This window comes from Colobus angolensis, unplaced genomic scaffold (assembly GCF_000951035.1).
Source record: "Colobus angolensis palliatus isolate OR3802 unplaced genomic scaffold, Cang.pa_1.0 Scaffold236, whole genome shotgun sequence".
Classification (NCBI taxonomy): domain Eukaryota; kingdom Metazoa; phylum Chordata; class Mammalia; order Primates; family Cercopithecidae; genus Colobus; species Colobus angolensis.
Window position 1 is genome coordinate 1,405,782 of NW_012115555.1, and position 16,295 is coordinate 1,422,076.

The following is a 16,295-nucleotide window of genomic DNA, read 5'->3' on the forward strand; positions in this document are numbered from 1 at the left end:
GCCACTGCACTCCAGCCTGGTGACAGAGAGAGACTCCATCACAGAAAAACAACAACAACAACAACAAAAAACGCATTTTTAAAAATAAATGTATAGTATGTTTTACCATTTTACAGAGCTAGTCATTCCTTACTCTACTTTTTTTCAAAAATTTCCCTGGAAAATGTATTTATCTCATAAAATAACATGTCAGCACACTTGAGTTCTAAAAACAATCCTTTTTGCTTGCTTTTTTGTTTTATTGTAATAGAATTAATGGCTGACATTTCATACTCTCTCTTTCTCTCTATATAGATATGCATTTCATACATATATATCATATATATTATACATATATTTCATATATATATATATAAAACGACCCAAAACCCTGAATCGAGGATGCCTATAGGTCTTAATGTGGAATTTAACTACAAATACTAACAACCTAATGGTACCACAATCTGTCATTTCCCTACCCTGAAATCAATCTCTCCTACTCTATCCACCATTTCTTTACTTTTAAAAATGTATGATTTTGCTCCTTTTCTTCCCATGTGCATCAGGCCCACTCTACCAAGGTTGAATCCTGGCCTGTCGGAGCTCGTGTGATCCCATGGTCATTCCAATGTGTGAGAAAGTGGGTACTGGGAACACTCTGGAAACAGTTAATTGCTCCTTATAAAGGCACACAGGAAAAAGTAGTATCCTTTTTCTGCCTTTGGGAGTTGCTGTGAAAGAATAAGAGACCTAAAGCTGCTGCAGAGGTCCTCTGACCATCGCAGAAAAGCTGACGTGCTGTGTTTTAGAGAGATGAGCTATGAAGTTCCAGGATCGCTAGTGATGCTACTGGCCAGCTGAGTTGAGCAACCCTGGAGACAATCAGCCTTGGATCTATCGGCTATGTGAGATAATGAGTTAAAAAAAAATAAAGCCCATGTATTAACAAACCTGCATGTTGTGCACATGTACCCTAGAACTTAAAGTATAATAAAAAAAAAATGAAAACAAAAAAAAAGCCCACTAGATGTGATTTCCTGCTCTTAGCAGCAGAAGGTATCTTCATTGAAATATTCATCTTGGCTGGGTGAGGTGGTTCACGCCTGTAATCCCAACACTTCGGGAGGCCGAGGCGGGTGGATCCCCTGAAGTCAGGAATTCGAGACCAGCCTGGCCAACATGGTGAAACCTCGTCTCTACTAAAAATACAAAAATTAGCCAGGCATGGTGGCAGGCGCCTGTAATGCCAGCTACTCGGGAGGCTGAGGCAGGAGAATCTCTTGAACCTGGGAGGTGGAGGTTGCAATGAGCCGAGATCACGCCACTGCACTCCAGCCCGGAGGACAAGAGGGAGACTACGTCTCAAAAATAATAATAAAAACAAAATAAAATAAAATAAAATAAATATTCATCCCACAGATTTTCATTCTACCTTATAATTCCACACCACAAGTCTCATAGAAAATGAGACAAATCATTTCCTCAACTTAGGGAAGAAAGCCTATTTATTGCAACTCTGGAATCAAACAGACCAGACATAATTGTCAGCTTATTATATACCTATAGGATTTATATTCTTACAGGATTTCTATGCACTTGTACATACCTGCTATGCATGTACAAGTAACATGCAATATAGCTAAAAACAAAATATGCATAAAATATACATTGAATTTGATTGAAAATAAAATAACAGTTGTCTCTGACAGTAGAGAAATTATGCTCAAATGATTATTACTTTGAAATAAACTTTGGAATTGATTATGTACTTTTAGATTTGACATATTTGATACTCTCAGATAGAACACAATGGAGAACCTCCATCTTATAAATTTGTTGTTCTCTGAAATCCGTACAAATCCTTTGATAATATTGTATTATTGAAGTCTGGAATGAACCATTATATGCTAATTTAGTTATGGATACACGGTATTGTAGAATGGGTTAAGAAAGAATTCTGATTGACTTGCTGGCTGGCTTCCTATCTCATATTGGCCAAGTTGTTTCAGTTGTTATAGTCTGTTCTCAATTTTTATGCACTGCCTTTTTAAACGTTAGGATTACTTTTATTGACAAGTGAAAATTGTATAGTATATTTATGTTGTAGAGCATGCAGTTTTGATATATGCCTATAGTGTGGAATGACTAAATCAAGCTATTTAACATATGCATTACCTCATGTACTTATGAAATATACATAAAAACCATTATGCTATTGAGAAATAATCTTCCCTTTTTCATTTCTTTTTATTTTTTGTCTTTGGAGCCATGTGGAATAGATGATTTTTAACTCCAGGTTTCAGAAAAATTTAATAATGTAATACGTTTGTGGCACACAGAGGGAGTACAGATGCACGGGAGGCCATAGGGTTAGGTAAAGGGGAGCACAAAAGTTGAAGATGAGGCACTGCCATCAATGCTGGGACTTCAGGCCAAGGGCAGGAGCTGAGGAGGACGTTTTCTCAGGGAGGACATTTTCTGCAGTTGCTGAACAAGTAGCAACCAGGTCCTGAGAAAGCTCTCCCTTGTGGAAGAATAAGAGCCAAGCGGGAAAGCTTTCCATCCTGCAAAGCTGGGGTAGAAGGTTTTTCCTTGAATGTGGTCATCTGTACTTCAGCTCAGGAGTCCTGCAGAGACAGAGGAAAGTGTTGTTTTCAGACCTGGCTCTACTAACAGCTTCTTTTCCCCACTTTGAAGGACTCAGATGAGAGCACTGCAGGAAGAAGAAAAACAAGTTCCTAAGTCTCCCTAAGCCAATACTCCTGCAGAGCACAGGCCTTTTCTAAGTGGAGAGGAGGAGTTTTGATGTAAATTGCCTGATCAGGAATTTAGATCCAAAGTCTTTCCTACTATTTCTGTCCCATGGCTTATCACCTCCAGCATCATTTTAGGAAAACCGAATCTGTTTCTAAAAGAGGATTAAAAGGTATTACCTGTTGGTTGAAGTCCAGAGTGTCCTGGGAAAAAGAGAAAAAGATATACACTTAAAAGATATGGAAGCAAATCTGTCCTCCATCACAATGTCCCTGCCCCAGACTCCCACCTGAGATTTCTCTAACACCACAACCCACACCAACCAGGGCAGAGAGGAGCGGAAACAGACCATGTGACCCATGAAGCGTGACATGTCTGTCACAGGATCCAGTGTAATCACTTTAGCCCTAGTGGCTCCTCCTTAATTTGCTCCAGGATCTCAAACCAAAGGACCCTTAACTAGTTAACCTTCCTCTTGCCTCTGCAGGCCACAAGCTAGTATGCTTTGACATAGTAACCATGCACTGATGATTTCTGGATTATCAGGACATTGGAGGTCATTTGTGGAAAGAAAGGCTTTATCCAGCGCCACTCATACACTGATAACTAACCTCAGCAAAACCCTATTTCCTCCTCCAGAAAAGCCTGTGGAGAGACTTAGCTCCCAAAGTCTCCTCACCTTTCTGATTCCTGAAGTAGATGAACAGCCCAGCCCCAAGGAAGAGCAGGCCCAGCACAAAGCCCCCGACTCCACTCAGCATCTTGCTTTGTGCGGATTCAGACCGTGCTCCTGAGAGAAGAAGCCAGCTTTAGTGATTTTAATCCCAAATTGAACCTTTTTAATTGAGACCCTGCAATTCATAGCTTTGAAAATGGGGAAGAAGGCTGCTCTGTAAGAACTAAAATAACTAGCCATTTCTGGAGAAAAAAAGGTTTTCAAATCACACTGAACAGTTACAAGTTTCAGGAACCAAACTCATTCTAATATTACAGCCGTGATGTAAGGCATGACTTCAACATCTGATCAACAGAAAGCCTGAGACTCAATGAGGTTAAGTAGTTTGTCTAGAGTGACAGAGCTAATGAAAGGCAGAGCTGAGATTGGACTTCTGTCATGTCAGGAAGACCCCTACAGTTCTCCTCTTCTCAGATCACAACAACCAACTTAGGTCAACAGCACCAGAAACAGTCTCAGACCCATAGGCAGGGCCTGGAGCTCTGGGAGAGGGGGTGACCCTGACCTGTGACATCATGGGGAAGTTCAAAACAGGGAAGGCCTCTCCCTCCTGCCAGGAATGACTGCTTCCCCAGAGGATACAGGTGTTTCTAGAAACTATTACAGGGCTATCCCCAGTGACCTGCACTGATGGAGATGAGAACATGGAGCAAATGAAAATAGGATGTGGGAGAGGAGAAACCTGACACTCAGGGATTAGCAAAGTTCACTTCCTGGTGGTTGAGAAATTTATGAAGTCAGAAAGCTGCTCACTCCATTCCACTGTGAGAGGGCTGGTCACACTTGGGTGCTCCACTTGGCAGGTGTAAACCTCTCCACTCCGAGGAACTGTTTCCAGCATCACCAGAATCTGGAAGGTCCAGTCTCCATTCTGGATCAGACCTGTGGACACCACCCCAGCCTTCTCTTCCTGGCCGTTCCGGAACCACCTGACTTCAATGCTGCCTGGATAGAAACCGTTCACAGAGCAGACCAGGAGGTTGTGGTGCTGCAGGGGCTGGGTCTTTGCAGGATACACAGTTACCTTAGGCTCAACTAGGAGAAAAAATTGTAGAGGGAATGAGTCAGGAAGACAGAGTAAATCTCCCTTTTTGGCTGCTTGTCTGCTTCTCTGCAAACCCAGACTCTGGCCTTGACTAGGCCTCCAGCACAGCTGGCCATGTGGCCTCACAGTGTCATCAGTCTGGAATTTAATCTTTATAGTGGGGGCCCATTAGATTTGAGAGATGTGAAAAATTGTGTTTGTTTTTTCATTGCTTGAAACTGGGATGCATTGTCAAAGTGTTTACAAATCTTTGAAAGTACAGAGTGTAGTAATTAAAGCTGATTTCTGAATCAGGTTGCCTGGTTCAAATCCAAGGTCTGCCTTTTACTGGTTGATGCTGGAAGAGTTTTTCAATGCTTCTGTGTCTCAACTTTCTCACACACAATAGAAGATAATTATAGTAATTTACCTCTTGGGGTTATATGAAAATTAATGCACATAAAATATATAAAACAATGACTGAAGATAGCCTTCAGTTTATGAAGTCAGAAAGCTTCTCACTCCATTCCCCTGTAAGAGAGCTCATTACACTTGGGTGCTCCACTTGACACCTATTTACCATCCTTGTAGAGCTTGAGAGAAAAATATCATTTAAAACAATGTGAAAAGACAAACGGACTGAGTAGGGTACACGAGGAGACCCAGTATGAATGTTTAGGAATACTACTGCCATGCACTCACACCTTACAACACCACAGAAATTGTTCTGCCCCTGGGAAGACAGGACAGACAGAAATGGTTCTCCAGATCTTTAAGTTCCCAGGAAAGCATGAATCTTAAAGCAGAGAGAAGGATTAAGGAAAGTCATTTTAGTTTTGAAAGTTCTTATATTTACATTGAGCTGATCAATGCATCTCCCGTGCAAACAAGCATAACTATTATTATACTATCATTGTAAAATAATTTTTCTTTCCTGAATGACATTTGGATCAAGGCAGGGTCTGGGACTCATTACCTGGGGTGCTTATGCCTAGGAAAATCCCTAAGTCTAGCATACTCTCAATAAATACATTTTTTTTTTTAAGAAGGAAGGAGAAACCTGGAGACAAAAATACCACAAAATGGTAGATTTCAGATGGATTGTAAACCATTAATAAAAGTTTTGGAATATATTTTATTAAACAGAAATGTTCAAATTCTTAACACAGAAAAGAATTTTCAAAATCAACATACAAACCAAAAACTGGAGAAAATGTGGAATCAAACATCAATAAGGTGTTAATAATCTTCCAGTACAAAGAACCCACAAAATCACTGAGAAAAACACTAAGCCCTGGAGATAATAGAAAATAGATCATTGCCCATTACCTACCAAATACAATAGGGAATTCTTAGAGCAGTAATGATAATTGGCCAATAAGTAGGCCAAAATAATTCAAAAGAATTCCAAATAAAAAATAAATTAAAAATTAACCAGAAACATACATTTTCAACTTTTGGTGAGTGTCATAATAAAGGTCAACAAATCCCAGCACTTTGGGAGGCCGAGACGGGCAGATCACAAGGTCAGGAGATCGAGACCATCCTGGCTAACACAGTGAAACCCCGTCTCTACCAAAAAAATACAAAAAACTAGCCGGGGGAGGTGGCGGGCGCCTGTAGTCCCAGCTACTGGGGAGGCTGAGGCAGGAGAATGGCATAAACCCAGGAGGCGGAGCTTGAAGTGAGCTGAGATCTGGCCACTGCACTCCAGTCTGGGCGACAGAGCGAGACTCTGTCTCAAAAAAAAAAAAAAAAACAAAAAAAGCAAAAACAAAACAAAATAAATAAATAAATAAATAAAGGTCAATAAAGGGGAAAGTGAGGTGAGTTGTGTCACAACTATTACACATAAAAGAATAATATGTAACTACTAGAAAACCATTAGCATTATAATAAAATAGTAACTGTGTTAAAATTTTAATCAAAAAGTTACTTTCACGGTCATTTCAACTATGTAAAAATATACACACTAAGAAAACAAACAAAAAACTAGCAAGAAATTTAGACCTAAAGAAGCTTCAGAGGTGCCTCAGAGGTCTCCTCAATTCCCCTAGAAATTAATCTAATGCTTTTGCAAACAAACACCACACACTTTTATTTCAGAGTGTGTGTGCCAGGGACAGCCTGGAACTGACCTCCTCATATTATCCCAAACCTTCCAGACCTCTCAGCTCTGCTCCCCTAAATCTTCACCCCAACCACATACACCTTACATTTCCCTTCCCTGCATCTTTAAGGACCCAGGACAATCAAGGTGTCCTCTCTCTCCAGTCCCCTGCACCCACCTCCCATGTCACCTCCCCACAGAGGTCTCCAAGAATAAGCAGCAGCCCCCTCCAGCCTCCCCTCCCACAACAGCCACACAGACAAATCCACATTCTACACACACCTGTGCCCTCAGAACTCCTTGCTCAGGATTGAGAGGATTCTAAATGCTCACAGATGGCGCGCTCTCTCTCTCTTTCTTTCTCTTTCTCTCTTTCTCACACTCAGATTCCCAGCTCACAGGGACCCAGGCCCCGCTCCCGCCGCGCTCACCTCGCCGCTGCACTGTGAAGCTCTCACCAACCCTGTAGTTGTGTCTGCACACTGTGTCCACCTCGGCCCGCCTCTGCTCCAGGAAGTCCTTCTGGCTGTTCCAGTACTCGGCGTCAGGCCGCCCCAGCTCCGTCACCGCCCGGTACTCCCCCACGTCGCTGTCGAAGCGCACGTCCTCCTCTTGGTTATAGATATATCTGTGCAGGAGCCGCACCCGCTCCGTCCCATTGATGAAATGACACTCATACTTATCCTGCTTCAAGAAACGTGCTGTGGGGACAGGAACGATCCGGTCACAGGGGCGGCCTCGGGTGAAGACACTGACAGAGACGCCGCCATCCGGGACTACCTGGGCGGGGTGCCAGCACTGGGAACCTTGACTGATCCCAACCACAAACCCGACCACGCGCAGCCCAGGGGCTCATCCTCCGTCTTCCTGAGGCGGACGGAGACCAGGGGGACCAAGCAGGAAAACCCCCTCTGATCCCCAGGCTTTTGGGATCCCCTCCCTGCCTCCAGCCTGTTCTGGAGACCTCCAAGCAGGAGCTGGAGGAGGATCCGCCCAGCACCTCAGCCCTCGCCGCCTCCTTCTGGGAGCCTCCATCCCAAAGACACTCTCTGCTCCTTCCTTCATCCCACAGGCTTTACTTCATTCATCCCACAGTAGTAACCGGTATACTCAGAGTTCCTTAACACCCACTGCATTCACCCTGTGAACACTTCCTTAGTGATGACCTTGTGCCTGGCCTGAGCTGCCTCTAGGAATCCAAATGAGGGAAAACAGACCTCTCCACTCCGCTGGGGAGCTTAAAGAGCAGTGAAAGTGATGACCAAAAACCAAACACACAAGAGCTTAGACAGGAATGAGAAAGGTCGAAAGTGTGGAGTTCTAGAACAGAGAATAATAGGATGACCTCAATTACATTAGGGTGCCAGAGAAGGGCCCTCTGAAGAGTGACAGTTCAGATGGGACTTGACAGGTTAAGCAGGTGTGAGCCAGGGGGCGGAGTGGAGCCTGTGCTCTGTTTGGACAAAATGGGGGAGATACACTTCAGGTTTAGGAAATCTCATGTACAAAAGCTTGAATTGATGAACTTCTTCAAGAAACTAGAACAAAGTTCACTAAAGCGGAGAGGCTGACGGGGAGGAGGGTAAAAGATTAGACTGGAGACATCACAAACACCAGGCATTGAAAAGCCTCTTGGGTGGTGTTAGCATTTGAGATTTATACTAAAGACAATACAAAAGTATCAAAGAGTTTTAAGGAAAATAAAACCATGATGCCAGTAAATGTCCGCAAACCTTCCTTTGCATTTCTAAATCCACAAGGCTCAGATATTCGGTTAAAAGAAATTTGTTCATAAAACTCATTTGGCAAATTTCATCTGATAAAGAGTAAGCGGTCAAAAGTGTCTCAGAGCTCTTATTTGTGACATGAGCTTCTGTAGTTTCAACACATGTAAACATACATACATATATGTGTGTAAATATACACATATGTAAAACACAATATATTTTTGATGTTTTTGTCTTTATGTTTGATTGAAATGTAAAACCGACAAAAATAACTGAAAAATAATCCTCTGGATAAAAGTGAAATGAATAAATAAAAGCATTTTATATTGTGAGTCACATCAAATGTAGAATCACTACAGAACCCTCAGGCATGTTAGTGAAAAATAATTGCAGAGTGACTTATAAGGGCAAGTTGTTGCAAGTTAATAGAGATAGTGCTGATCAACAACTCATGAAAATGTTGAAAAATATTGCATAAGGCAAAAAATAAATATGAAGCTATTAAACTTGCATTGACTAAATGGATTCAACAAGAAAGTGGTTGAATTTATGCAACTGTCTGGTTTTGCATAATGAAACAAGCAAAAATAAACCATAAAAAACTGAATTGGATGCTGAGGGTATAAAAGATGTGAGTCTAGAATTTTCAGAAAGAGCACAGTGTGAATCAGTGCTCTCAGCCTCAGCACTATGGACATTTTGGACCAGATAATTCTTTATTGGTGACGGAGGCTGTTCTGAACATTGTAGGTTCTCTAGCAGTGCCCCTGTCTTCTACTCATTAAATATCAGAAGAAACCCCTGTTGTGACAACCAAAAATTGCTCAAACATTACCACAGGTTCCCCAAGGGTGATGGGAGGGAAGGGAGGGGTGGTGAACTATCCCTGGGTAAGCACCACGGGTGTGAACCATCTGAAAAAATCTGTGTTGAACCTGCCACTAGTAGTTATGGAGCAGCTGAGAATTACATTGAAAAATATCTGTGAATATCTTGGTCCTATATAAAACAAATGTTTCATAGAATTCTGGTCCCAATACAGTGCTATCTTTCCAGAAAATGAACTTGTTGAGAACCAAGTTTTACTGATTTCCTTGCATTACCAACCAGTCACCAAATCATATCATTTATCTTTCATATCGTCTTCTTTCTTAATTTCTGTGCCAGTGGTCCACTAATTACATGTGGTAGTGAATCACAACCACAGCTATTTTATTCCCATTTAATGTCCCAACTTACTCATGTCTTTCAGTCTCCTACTCCCAACAATGGTAGCAGACATCAAATTAACAGCCTTGGCCAGAGGTAGAACTCTTGGTTTTGTAGTCAAGTCCCCTCAGAAAGGGAGAAACCAAGAAAATGACATTCTCATACTGACGGTTTACAAAACATGAGCATGTCCCCAGACTGTGTGTAGAGACCTTCACAAAGCTCCCTTTGCCCTTTAGAAATGATGCAGAGAGGTGTGCACCCTGGATCAAATGATGTCTATCTTTTTACCCCTAAATTATCTAAGCACTTTCTTTACAGAGAGAACGTTAAAAAATAAACATTTGTCAAGTCACTGTCACTGTGGCTTCCATGGTTAGTACTGTAATCCATGTCCATGTGTCCCACCTAGGGTTGACAGATGGGGCAAATAAAACCAGAGGATGCCCAGCTACATCTGGATTTCCAATAAATTATGGTTGTGTATCTGAAATTCTGATTTAACTAGGAACCTGTATGTTATCTGACAACCCTAGCCCAACTTGCTAGCAAACCTTCAGAAGAAGGAATGATTTAATACTTACTCGTGTTCTTCAACATATGCCTATGATAGACATATAGAACTTTTAAAATGATAAATGCAAAATGAATGAAAGTTCCTCCTATACATTGGAACTAGAAGCCCTTGCATCTCTGCCTCCACTCTAAGAAAGAACCTGGTACATATGAATATTAGAAATTTTGTCAATAATTCAGACACAATCAAATCACTACTCACTAATGACAGAAAAACTCTCATATTCTAGAATCTGAAAATATGAATTGAAATATGACCTCTTTTAAATGGGTCAGTTTTTGCCAACCGTAAGCCTATTTGTAATCTATCAAATGTATTTTATAATAATCCTCACAGGATTGTTTGTAAGTATGAAATTTAATAATGAGTCTTCTTAGCAGTGATCACATAATAAACACTCACATGTATTCCCATTTTAATTTTCTGATCCCTATAACTGGAGCTCACATTATTTTTTCCATTCCATGATTCTAAAGCAATTACTATCTTCATTATGATTTTGCAATTGTCTTCCATTCTTCTATTAGTTTCATAAAGAATTGTCATTCTGAAAACATAGGGCAGGAACACTGGTTTATGTCTAATAAAGCAGTATACCTGAACAAATCTCACACAAAAGGCATCTGCTGACATAGAAGAAAGGGACACTCTACATGCTCAGATTTAAACTGTAATCTGATTTCTAGCACCAAATTTGTTATACTGGGTTTTCCTTAAAACCTTTCAATTTTAGATTCCAGAGATGTATATGTTTTTAAATACCACAGATACAATAGGATCCTTATTGAAATTGAATACTGAAATTCACAGGCCTGGTACACAGTCACTGCAAAATGTTACATGGCATATACTGATGGCGACTGGATTCATTTTATTCATTACTCCATTCTCGTGACCTGGAGTAGTAACCGGTATATTCAAAGTCACTAATAAATATCGGCTGTGTGAAATATTGGCTGTGTGACCTTTTGCATGAGCAGTCACCACTGCACACAGGGACCCTCTAGTATTTCCCTGCTAATAATGACTGAGCATCTCTGCTTCACAGGTCCTCCTGCTTCTCTTCAGCCTCCTTAGCCTTCTCCTTTCAATCCAGCTGGCTCCCTAAACCCAGAGCACAGTCCTTCCCTGAAGCTCACTACTCAAAACAGTCAACCTTAACCTCATCCTCACTTCTACCCACTCTTCAAAGGGTCTAATCCATTTTCCTACCTGGATACTCCACTGAGTGCAAATATCAACTCCACCAATCCTAGCAGTTGCTTCTCTCTCACATTCTCACTTCCCCCTCCTCTTAGTGGTACTCATCACAATTGGTCTCTCTCGTCTCCTTGGCAAAAAGTCTATTTTCCTTGACTTACACATATGATGTGATCTTGTTTTATCTTCCAACATCCCTGGGCCTTTCTCAGTCCCCTTTGCTGGCCTGTGCCCTTTTCTTTTTTCTCCAGACAATCTATCTCCCTATGTACCTCTTCCACTCCCTGGAATTTAACATAGAACACGTATTGATGCCGCCAACATAAATACCTCCAACCCTGGCCTCACAATGAGTCTCCTTTTTTTTTTTTTTGAGATGTAGTCTTGCTCTGTCACCCAGGCTGGAGTGCAGTGGTGCGATCTTGGCTCAATGCAAGCTCCATCTCTGAGTCACGCCATTCTCCTGCCTCAGCCTCCCAAGTAGCTGGGACTACAGTCTCCTGCCACCACTCCCGGCTAATTTTTTGTATTTTTAGTAAAGACGGAGTTTTGCCGTGTTGGCCAGGATGGTCTCGATCTCCTGACCTTGTGATACTCCCACCTCGGCCTCCCAAAGTGCTGGGATTTCAGCCGTGAGCCACCGTGCCCGGCCCACCATAAGTCTCTTAAATGCCATTGACCTTCTGATTGCTCCACACAAATGTCAATAAATTATCTGAAACTTAAACAAAACTTTTATTTCCAACCACCCACTTCAAATCATTTCCTCCCACAGTTTTCCCTATCTCAATAAACAATACCACCACCCACTAATTTGTCAAAATAAAATCCTTAGGACTAAGCTTGATTTTTCTACCCCCTTTACAGTAACCCATTAACAAGGTAAGCAAAATCCACTTTATCTTTTCCACTGTCTTTATCACTAGTGAACTCCATGAAGCCACAAGCCTGTTTTCCCTGAGGATTCCCTGCTGTGCTCCTAAATAGTCTTCCTAGCCACTTGTCAACCCCAACAATCCAATCCCCACAGAGTAGCTAGAATTAGTTTTAAAAATTCAATATAGGCCGGGCACAGTGGCTCATGCCTGTAATCCCAGCACATTGGGAGGCTGAGGCAGGCAGATCATGAGGTCAAGAGATCAAGACCATCTTGCCCAACATGATGAAACCCTGTCTCTACTAAAAATACAAAAATTACCTGGGCGTGGTGGTGCACTCCTGTAATCCCAGCTACTTGGGAGGCTGAGGCAGGAGAATCACTTGAACCCAGAAGGCAGAAGTTGCAGTGAGCCGAGATTGTGCCACTGCACTCCAGCCTGGTGACAGAGCAAGACTACATCTCAAAAAAAAAAAAAAGAAAAAAGAAAAAAAAGAATATAAATTGACTCTCCTTGTAACCATCCAGGAACTTCCCGTATCTATTTAAATAAAATTGAGGCCGTGCACAGTGGCTCACGCCTGTAATCCAGGCACTTTGGGAGTCTCAGGTGGGCAGATTACCTGAGGTCGGGAGTTGAAGACCAGCCTGGCCAACATGGTGAAACTCTGTCTCTACTAAAAATACAAAAAAAAAAAAATTAGCTGGGCATGGTGGTGGGTACCTGTAATCCCAACTACTTGGGAGACTGAGGCAGGAGAATCACTTGAACCCGGGAGGCAGAGGTTGCAGTGAGCTGAGACCATGCCATTGCACTCCAGCCTGGGCAACAAGAATGAACTTCCCTCTCAAAAACAAATAAGATTAAATATATAAATTAACTAAATAAAATAAAATTCAAATTTCTTACCATGGACATCAGAGCCTAATATGATGAGGTTCCTGACTTCCTCTCTGCATCCTACGTCATCTTCTGCCACTGCGTTTCCTTGCTTGCTCACTTCAGTCCCTCTTGCCTTCTTTCTGTCCCCGCACATAATTTCCCACACCAGGGCTTCCCTTGCAATTCTGTCTTCCTGGAACTTTCGCCCTTAGATCTTCACATGACTGTCTACTTATTTTGTTGTCTCAACTGGATGTCACTTTCTCAAGTAGAGCTCTCTACATATATGAACTAAAGTTGGGTGAATCTATGTCTCTCTTTTCTACAAACCTGATGTCTTTTCTTCAGTGCACTGTGACTCTCTGAAATTTTCTTGTTTGTTAAATGCTTATTGCGTTAATGTCTATTTCCTCTGCTGTTGTGTGACTTCCGTGAGAGTAGGGACCCTTTCTATTTCACTCAAATAGAATGATTTGAACCTAGAAGGGAGCCCAGTACACAGTAGCTGCTGAGAAAAATAAGTGTGGTTTCCATGAATAAACCAGGCTATGGGAACTGATCACTGTGTGGATCCTGGAAAGCAAGAAGGGGCTCAAGCTCCAGCACTCTTTCATTTTGATGTCACACTAGACCCCTTTTCCTCCCGGTGAGAAATACAGGCAAACTTCTTCTTTCCCATCCTTCCAGTTGGAAGAAGAATTCACAGATAAAGAAACAGTGATTTAAGAAAAAGGAAATTTTTAAATTAAGATTCATTGCTTGGGCAATGAATTCACCGTGCCTGGGCGTGGCAGCTCACACCTACAATCCTAGCACGTCATGGGGGCAAGGCAGGAGGATTGCTTGAGTCCAGGAGTTTAAGACCACCCTGGGCAACACAGCAAAAATCTCATCTCCAACAAAATTAGTTGGGCTTGTAGTCTCTGTTACTCTGGAGGCTGAGGAGGAAGGATCGCTTGAGTGTTGGAGGCAGGGGTTGCAGTGAGCCTAGACTGGATCACTGCATTACAGCCTGGGTGACAGACAGAGCCAGGCTTCCCCCCTAACCCCCACCCCCTCCCCAAAAAAATCTCTCTTTCATTGGATCTCCTAGTGCTAAGGCTCTGTGCAAGCTTTAGGGATATCTGGATATGATGACAATATAGCTGGGGAAAAATAGAGAGAAACTGGAGGGAGAGGTAAGCAGACATGGCTAATTAAGGAAAGCTGAGGGCATGATGGGTCAACCTATGAAATTTAGGACAAGACACCGGTAAGACAATGAGTTCCCAAGACTTGATCATTAACTTTCAGCCCTATGAGATGTGAACAATGTCCACATTCTCTCTGTAACCCCACACAGAGCATATAGTTTGAACCTTATCAAATTTCTGAGATTTGACAATTTTTGACTTACCAAAATTGAATTTCATATAATTTGCCTTATGTTAGTTGAATCTCTTCCTGTCATGTCTAGTCAGAGCATGTAGGAGATGTAGGAGAAAATAGTATAGAAAGGTTAAAAAAGATTCATAATAAACTCTAACCTGGGCCAGGTTTTTAGAGGATGCCTTAAGTTCTTTAGGCATCAAAGAATACCTCATAGATGCTCTTTAACTGTAGGATGACTCAAAGTACTAAAGATCTCAGCTTCAGCTCCAAGGATTTTTCCCCATAAGAAAGAAAGAGCACTAAGCATAACTTCTGTCAGAGACCTTGCACACATTACAGGGATACAGGCTTTATGAACATTGGAGTTCAGAAAAACAAGAAAGGAGATAATGGGGAGGCCAATGGGTCCATCCTCACATATGAAGAAGAGGGGCCAATATCACAGGTTCTGTCAAGGGCATAACACAGGATTGTCTAGGAGAGACACTTCGAATTCCCTTGACTCCCACAAAAATTTCAGGAAAAACCTCCTTTTGTCTGACAGGTCAACATAACAAAGGGAAGTACTGTATGGGGAATTTATTTTAGCATCTTTATTTTTAAATCCTCTAAGGACCCTGAGGACATGTGATGCGAAGGTTATATTGGTGGAGATGTGAGAAGAAATGGCCTGTATGGAGGCCCCTTACACAGTCTCATGGAGACGGCAAGTAGCCAAGCTCCTTTTGTGGTGGAAATATTTGGGATCCAATGATAAAGATGGGCAATCTCTGAAGAAAACATCACAGTTTCTTAAGGGACATGGTCTGGGACAATGTTAACAAAACTCCCTATTTTCCCCACCCCATAGTAGCTCAGTACCCACAATGTGCACTTACGTCCGGTGTCCCCAGCCAAAGCCAGTGGGGAGCTCAGCACCATCAGTGTCACTGTCAGAGCTGCCATGCAGGACCCTCCAGGAAGCTTCAGACACACCATGCTGGAGAACAGGACAGGACCAGGGGCCAGAGGAGCAGACAAGTCTCACTCAGGGAGAACTATGACCCCCTTCTACCCATACTCCAAATTATAGGGAGGAACTTACTGATTTCCTTGCTCCTGGATTGGGTAATCTCGTGTTGGAGAGCGAATCAGCATCTGAGTTCAATAGCATCATCAGTCGCTGGTCAGAGATGCTGTATGAAGGTCCTCTTCTGAAACAATTTCCTTCTTTAAAGGATTGTTTTAATTTAGTACCTGAAAGATTTGAAGCAGTTGTGTGTAAAACACTTTAACTGGGGCGTTATTTTTAGCCAGCTCTGTGCTGGTCAGTGATGTGTTCACAAGTTTGAGCCTTGTAAGAGCATTCATTTCCCACTTGACAACAGAAGTATTTGCAGGAGTGAGTGTGTGAGTGTGTTTAGGAGTAAAGGAGATGGAGGGAACACGGTTGCAAATCAGGAGACTTTTAATCTGGTCCTTATTGCACCATATCTTAATGCTGTAGATTTGGGAAAATTACTTCATGTCTCACAGTTGACATGAAGGCACTGCGATCTTTCAGGTCTTTCAATACTGGAAAATGCTGTGATTCTGTGGATGCTTCAAGGAGCAGCAGCCCCGGGTATCTGATGATATGACAGAATGACAACTGTTGACTAGAGAGCTTAATCTGTACCTATTTACAGGTAGAGATGTCTCTAATAAGTTAAAGGAAATTGAAAGTTAGTTAATAATTTAATCTGAGTAAAAAGGGTTTTTTCAAGTGTGTCTCCTGATGCTGCCCCCAAGTTTAGTAGCACCTCCAGAACACACACAGGCAAGGCATTTGCAGGGGTCACCTATGTGCAATGGAGGGTCTGAAGGTGC

General features: G+C 42.1%; 1 protein-coding gene across 2 annotated transcripts; it reads right to left on the reverse strand.

The window, feature by feature from the left end:
• Positions 1-2,192: 2,192 nt before the first annotated feature.
• On the reverse strand, positions 2,193-15,529 carry LOC105513788 (HLA class II histocompatibility antigen, DRB1-9 beta chain). 2 transcript variants are annotated; one of them, XM_011944803.1, is made up of 6 exons: positions 15,326-15,529; positions 7,035-7,304; positions 4,223-4,504; positions 3,413-3,523; positions 2,913-2,936; positions 2,193-2,606 (listed from the first exon to the last, which is right to left on the reverse strand). In XM_011944803.1, exons 1-6 carry the CDS (start codon positions 15,423-15,425, stop codon positions 2,593-2,595), a joined length of 801 nt encoding a protein of 266 aa, XP_011800193.1. In that variant the 5' UTR covers positions 15,426-15,529; the 3' UTR covers positions 2,193-2,592. The 2 variants fall into 2 exon arrangements, with proteins under 2 accessions (XP_011800193.1, XP_011800192.1); XM_011944802.1 differs by having other exon boundaries at positions 2,193-2,692.
• Positions 15,530-16,295: the final 766 nt, after the last annotated feature.

Coding starts and splice junctions, on each gene's coding strand:
- LOC105513788 (XM_011944802.1), bottom strand. CDS start 15,425: ATGGTGTGTCTGAAGCTTCCTGGAGGGTCCTGCATGGCAGCTCTGACA. Junction 4,505..7,034: donor CTTCACAGTGCAGCGGCGAG/GTGAGCGCGGCG, acceptor TTTTTCTCCTAG/TTGAGCCTAAGGTAACTGTG. Junction 2,937..3,412: donor CTACTTCAGGAATCAGAAAG/GTGAGGAGACTT, acceptor TCTTTTTCCCAG/GACACTCTGGACTTCAACCA.